Source organism: Salmo trutta, chromosome 3 (assembly GCF_901001165.1).
Source record: "Salmo trutta chromosome 3, fSalTru1.1, whole genome shotgun sequence".
Lineage (NCBI taxonomy): Eukaryota > Metazoa > Chordata > Actinopteri > Salmoniformes > Salmonidae > Salmo > Salmo trutta.
This window is the reverse complement of record NC_042959.1, coordinates 30,224,401-30,231,030: the sequence shown is the minus strand read 5'-3', so window position 1 is coordinate 30,231,030 and position 6,630 is coordinate 30,224,401. Positions and strand designations below refer to the sequence as shown.

Genomic DNA, 6,630 nt, shown 5'->3' with positions numbered 1-6,630 from the left:
GATCACTCCCTCCCCCTGATGTTTAGGTGAAAGAGGCGGGGACACAGCTGTGTGTGTGTGTGTGTGTGTGTGTGCATGCGTGTGAGCGACGCCAAGGCCCTACGGCTCTGAATCTGCTGTCGCTATGCAGCTGACATGTCTTAGCAAAAGAGTGACAGTCTCCGTGACTAATTTGACTCTGAATACTACGGGAGAAGATATTCTGGAAAGTTCGCCTCTACTTCAAAATGTACCTGCCAGCTTTTAAAACTAAGAAAGACATACAGCTGGAAATTACCCAAAGGCAGCAGCATAAAATAGCAGAAGCCAACTCAGTTTTAAATGCTTTTTCTATTGAGAAGACATTACATTTCTTCACCAACACAGTTGCCATGAATTTCACAGTAGTAAAACATACTTTCAATGGGCACAGTCCCCTGTGGCTCCCTGCTACTGCCATGTACATGTCTCCTAACCAAGGCCAATGTGACAGGAAGCAGTTGTGCTTGCAGTGCTGTAACAATTTACAGAACTAAATCATATAGTTTGTTTTGCATAGACAAACACAATGCGTGATACAGCGCCCTGTAACCACTAAATGGCCCTGTGCTGTTGTGAGTACTGTGGGTGTGTTCCTTTGTCGCACACGTCAACACTTTATATTGCAGTCAATTACCACAGCCTTTCATGGTAAGACACACACACACACACACACAGGATGGTGCAGAGAGAAGGGAGAGAACCCTCAAACCAGCACAAAGTGGAAAACACATTAATCTACTGTATATCCACCTCAGCATTAAGTCCTGAAAACATGGTCAATAAAAATTGACCTTGATGTAAATCTCATTAGCCTGAAGCAAGAGCTCTTATCTGGAAGTCTAGATACAGTAATTCACTTTGTTTCATAGAGATACTTCAGATAAAGCCGTCTACGGGGAACAGTCAAAGAGAAGGAAACAGGAAACTCTCCCCTCTTCTCCAAATTTCCATCTCACCTTCCTTTGGCATAGGGAAATGAACAAGCTGCTCCAAAGAGCATGATCAAAAATCCATAAAAGCCATCTGAGGGTGTAATGCAGTGCACCACTTCAAAGACATGGCCAAAATACTCCACCGAAGCAATTCGCTATTCACGGTTCACCCACCACCCCCACTGCGTTGTTTTGTACCCAGTCAGCGCCTGCTATCACACCGAAACTCACAGAGCAAGCAGGTTGAGGGGATGTTTACAACCCGCTTTTTTCAGCCTCAAACGAACGGCTCTAATTACCAACGGTCTGTGGCGTGGCGCTGCACACACACAGACCCCGGACCCAAGAATTAAAAATGGATGTTACTGAGAGAGAGAAGACCTTGATGTGCAGGTGTAGTTGGTGTGACGGGGAGTTGCTCGCAGCAATAAGTAAACACTCTTTTAATGGCAGACAGACACAGCAGCCCCAGTGACACCTGGCTACATCACACTACAAAGCAGAACCACACCAAACCCTGTCAAGCAAGCCTAACCCCATGGTCCAATCCAGCCTCATACTCTACAAAATACTACACAACCTCATACTCCCTCCCCTCATGTACCTCCATTACATGCCATAGGCCTACAGATGAGTTACCAACACAACACCACTGCAGGGAAGAAAAAAAAACTTTGTGTACAATCCAGAAAGACTGGCCGTTTGAGGATGTGGTCAATTCGTGTGTACTGAGAAGTTCACAAGGTCCTATTGAGAGCGTGGTCATTACGATGACACATACGTAGGCCTACATACAGCGGGCCAGGCTGACATCTTGTGAGAGAAAGGTGTAGTTGCATCCCTCTCCGTAAGGGAACCAAAGTCATCCTTTGAAACGTGTAGTTGTTTCGTTGAAATGTTTCATTCGGCTCAGGAATAGCGAAGGATGCACCTGTTGAAAATGCACCTGTCGAAACCCGGCGCAGTTCAAATACTTTGAGGCTTCTTCTCTAAATGACTTTCAACATTTACTGCTTCAAATGGCCTTTCCATCACCATGGTCTTCAAACGTGACTGATTTAACCACCTTTGCACACGCCCCCAACCTCCTCAGTGATCCAATCGATTTTTCCCTAAGGTCACGGGATTTCACCGTGGTACCACTAATGACTAGAAATCAGATTCGGTAATTGTTGCTACTTTTTCGAGACCTAGGATAATGGAGGAGCGTTCAAGCCAGGTAAACTGAAATAGCATAACACCGTTTTTGTTTTAAAGCGTTGTTTATGAACATGACACCGATAACTTGCCATGGACGTGTCTCTAAAGCATTTCACTAGTTGCTGGCCTTCATGTAATATGATTCACACACTGGACAATGGTGTGCAATTAATGCCGTTTTGCAAGTGAAGTTCTCGAAATGTTGCTTGTTTCAGAGAAAACATTTGCTCATACAATTCAACACCCTTAGCCTACTTATTTGTCAGTATCACCCGAAGTGTTTCTAGTTGTAAATAAGAGCCGTTCTCGGGTATTATAAAGGTCGCAAAATGTTAACTTTGATTCAGTAGGTTTGTTTGCAAAAGCAGTTAATTGGTTAGTATTGATCTACAAGACCCACATGTCAAGTGCAGAGGCCTCTCCGTTGGGTAACAAGAAAGCACATTTTCAAAATTGGACTATATATTGACAGATTAATAATACTCTCACGACATGTCTTCATAAAGTAGATTGAAAAGATAAACGTCTCAATCTTTCTGTTCTAGCAGGTGTTGAACCCGGAGCGACTGAAGGCGCTGGAGATGTGGCTGCAGGAGACTGACGTCAAACTGACCCAGGTCAATGGCCAGAGGAAATATGGAGGTCCACCTGATGGTATGTATGATTGGAACCAAATGGCCTATGGTGCTGTAAATGCTCATGTTTTCAGTGGTAGGTATCAGACAGTTTGTTGAGGTATCCAGTGGCGTAAAGTATTACTTAAGTCGTTTTTGGGTGTATCTGTACTTTAGTATATATATTTTTGACAACTTTTACTTAAATACATTCCTAAAGAAAATAATGTACTTCTTACTCCATACATTTTCCCTGACACCCAAAAGTACTCGTTACATTTTTAATGCTTAGCAGGAAAGGAACATTGTCCAATTCATGCACTTATTAATTGAACATCCCTGGTAATCTCTACTGCCTCTGATCTGGTGGACTCACTAAACACAAATGCTTTGTATGTAAATAATGTTTGTGTGCCCCTGGCTATCCCAAAAAATATGAAAATTGTGCCCCTCGTTTGCTTAATATAAGGAATTTGACATTTATACATACATTTGATACTTAAGTATATTTTAGCAATTACATTTACTTTTGATACTTTAGTATATTTAAATCAAATACTTTTAGACTTTCTCAGGTATTTTACTGGGTTACCTTAATAGAAAATGACCCATGTAAAAGTATCTTTACTTTTAATCAAGTATGACAATTGGATACTTTTTCCACCACTGGAAGTATCTATTCTTCAATGTAAGAAGAACTGTAGAGTTGTAGATACTATTGGCAAAATCTCTAAGATGATATGCCTACTCCATGTCCTGCATGGCAATAGCCATTTTACCTAATCACTCCCTAACGACACACCTGTTGAAGTGATCAGCTCACACATGGAGAACTTACTCATCTACAGTGAACAGACTGGCAAGCCAATTGGAATTAAGGCAAATTCATCAGGGGTGTATTCATTACGTAACCGTTTCAGAAGCAAACTAAAGCAAACAGTTTCTATTGAACATTCCGTTAGGTCCCTCACCGTTCCATTTGCCTCCACTTAAGAAACGTTTTGCAACAGAATCCGCGTAATGAGTAAGTCCCTGGGCACCTCTGATGTTTGCAGATCTGTAAAGTGGAAAAAGTTCCACCATTACACTGCTTATACTTATCCATACCCTTCAGATCTGTAAACATCAAAAAGTTAGGGGAAAGGCTAGGGAGAGAAACTTGCAAGTCAAAGCCAATCTAGTGAAGCCACTCCTGACTCCACTGCTCCCTCTGGTGGTTAGACTGGCTTGGCGCCCCCCCTGGGCCGGGCTGTGAGGTGTTCATCAGCCAGATCCCGCGGGATGTCTTTGAGGACCAGCTGATTCCGCTGTTCCGTGCCGTGGGCCCCCTCTGGGAGTTCCGCCTCATGATGAACTTCAGCGGACAGAACCGTGGCTTTGCCTACGCCAAGTATGACAGCCCTGCCTCGGCCGCTGCCGCCATCCGCTCGTTGCATGGCCGTGCCCTCGAGTCAGGGGCACGCCTCGGTGTACGGCGCAGCACGGAGAAACGTCAGCTCTGTCTTGGGGAGCTGCCCACCAGCACAAGGAGGGAGCAACTGCTGCAGGTCAGGAGGGTGGGGTGGGTGGTTCAGGTGGAGGGACTTGTGGGGTGGGAATGATGCATGTAGAAACAGAACATTACAAAAAGCTGAATTTAGTTTTCTAGACGTTTGGTCTGTGTGTGTAATTCTTGTGTCCCACCTGCAGGTGCTGCTGGACTTCTCTGAGGGGGTAGAGGGCGTGTCCCTGAGAGCAGGGCCTGGGGAACAGGGGATGTCTGCAGTGGTGGTCTATGCCTCCCACCATGCAGCTTCCATGGCCAAGAAGGTGCTGATTGAAGGTAGGCCAGGGTTCTCATGGAGATTCAGTGTACTGATCAGCGCACACAAAGCTTTCTGTTAGCAACTCTTACATTTGAAATGCTCCCATCTGACCTTCAATGTTTTCCGTCTGCCTTTCCTCCTCTCTCTCTACAGCCTTTAAGAAACGCTTCGGGCTGGCCATCACTTTGAGGTGGCAGTCCTCTTCTAGGCCCAAGCACGAAGAGCCTCCCAGACCCTCCAAAACCCCTCCTTCCTCTCCTCCCAAACCTCCTCGCTGCTCCCTCCTGGACAGCCCCCGGCCTCCCCTTCGCCTCGCCCAGCGTCAGCTCCCTGCCTTCTCCCAGGCTGTGAGGGCGCCCTCTCCCATGGTGCACGCTGCTCCTGAATCCCCCAGGGGGGCGACCATGGTGCCTCCTGTGGATGCAGCAGCCCTGCTCCAGGGAGTGTGTGAGGTGTACGGGCAGGGGAAGCCCCTCTATGACCTGCAGTACCGCCACATGGGGCCTGACGGGTTCCTGTGCTTCAGCTACCGGGTGTACGTGCCGGGGCTGGCCACTCCCTTCTCTGGGATGGTGCAGACTCTGCCCGGCCCCACCCCTGGAGCCATACAGGAAGAGGCTCGCAGAGCTACAGCCCAGCAGGTCCTCAGCGCTCTGTACAGGGCCTGATAGTGTTGAAGCACAGATCTCCTACTTTGTTTTAATTATGAAAATACTTAATGTTTTGCACTCTTTTATATTTAGTAAGTAGATGCATGATTTTACTTTTTTTTGAACCACTTTTGCATGTTTCTGCACCATTGAATTGTTTCTCATAATAAAATGAGATGTCAAATGTCTAGCAGGTGTGTGGTATACATCTGAAATATGCTCAACTGAACTAAGTTAATCAAGCAAATATCAGATGAATCACTTTATCGGTGGGTCAAAAGAACAGGCATTTTTCTCCTTAGTGCTCAGACTGAAGCTGTAATGCAGTGACTTGCAACAGTGCCTCTGTCATACTATTGTCTTATGTTCATTGTCCTTGAGGCTATGCAGGTGTCTGGGTAGTTGGCATGAAACCACTGCCTTTTTATTAAGTCCATTAATGAGAGAGGCCTGGATGAGTGGAACAAATTGCACAGTTGAAGGTTGGCATGTGGAGGGCTTTGGGTGGTCAGATCTGTGGTTAACTTTCTGGGCCTATCAGGTGATGAGCCGTGGTGCTGTCGTCAGGCATGACTTAGACGTCTGAGGTCCTTTTCTTGATTTGCTCTCAATACGTCAACCTGAGAACCAGACCAGAGAAACATGTTTGAGGGGTGGTGTTTTATTCAACCAGGAAAAGCCCATTTGAGACCTGGCCAAGGCAGCAACAATCAATACATTACATGATCTAGCCTAAAAAAAAAAAAGCATTTACACTCCCATCACTATTTTACATTCATTCCGTGGCACTAACATATGGATTGTAGACTATTCCATGCATCTGGTGCACAAGAAGAGAAGGCAGTCTTGCCTAATACTGTGAATGTCCTGGGGACTTTAAGTAGCATAACAGGTATGGTAACTGCTAATGGTGAAGGAGACCAGACAGAGGGAGTTTGGTGTGTGACTCTCACCTCTCGGCTGTGGAACGTTCAGAGTTTCACCACCCCGTCCTTGAGCTCCTGCGCCGCTAGGGGGATCCCAGAGTCCTCACAGTGCTGCAGCTGGCTCAGCAGCTTGGGGTTCTTCTTATACATCACCTCTGCCTGAACACACACGGTCATATCAGTACTATTAAAAGGTTCCTCTTACGAATAACCCCTACCCACACACAGCCTTTTCAGCAGTGGAAATTAACTACACACACATCTCTCACTCACTGTAATCAATCTTAGATCGAACACACATCTTGATCCCAGCGTTCAGTCTGAGTGTCTCATTTAGGAGGTTCTTCTGTGCCGAGGCCACCATGAACTGAGTCTCTGTGGTGCGCACCTTCTGCGCCGATGCCTGGGGGGCCAGACCCCAACACACCGGCTCTCTCAGGCACTTATATCAGACCGTTTGATAATGCCTCGTCCCCCTTCCT

General features: G+C 46.2%; 1 protein-coding gene and 1 long non-coding RNA gene across 3 annotated transcripts; one reads left to right on the top strand and one right to left on the bottom strand.

Annotated features, from left to right (window-relative positions):
* Positions 1 to 2,074: 2,074 nt before the first annotated feature.
* Positions 2,075 to 5,410, top strand: dnd1 (DND microRNA-mediated repression inhibitor 1). 2 transcript variants are annotated; one of them, XM_029729689.1, is made up of 5 exons: positions 2,075 to 2,172; positions 2,702 to 2,807; positions 3,989 to 4,314; positions 4,457 to 4,589; positions 4,726 to 5,410. In XM_029729689.1, exons 1-5 carry the CDS (start codon positions 2,152 to 2,154, stop codon positions 5,238 to 5,240), a joined length of 1,101 nt encoding a protein of 366 aa, XP_029585549.1. In that variant the 5' UTR covers positions 2,075 to 2,151; the 3' UTR covers positions 5,241 to 5,410. The 2 variants fall into 2 exon arrangements, with proteins under 2 accessions (XP_029585549.1, XP_029585540.1); XM_029729680.1 differs by having other exon boundaries at positions 2,110 to 2,172; positions 2,699 to 2,807.
* A 7-nt stretch (positions 5,411 to 5,417) lies between these two features.
* LOC115172335 (uncharacterized) lies at positions 5,418 to 6,627 on the bottom strand. The gene is made up of 3 exons (XR_003871424.1): positions 6,422 to 6,627; positions 6,176 to 6,307; positions 5,418 to 5,842 (listed from the first exon to the last, which is right to left on the bottom strand). It is a non-coding gene; the product is annotated as an uncharacterized LOC115172335 (long non-coding RNA).
* Between the last annotated feature and the right edge of the window lie 3 nt (positions 6,628 to 6,630).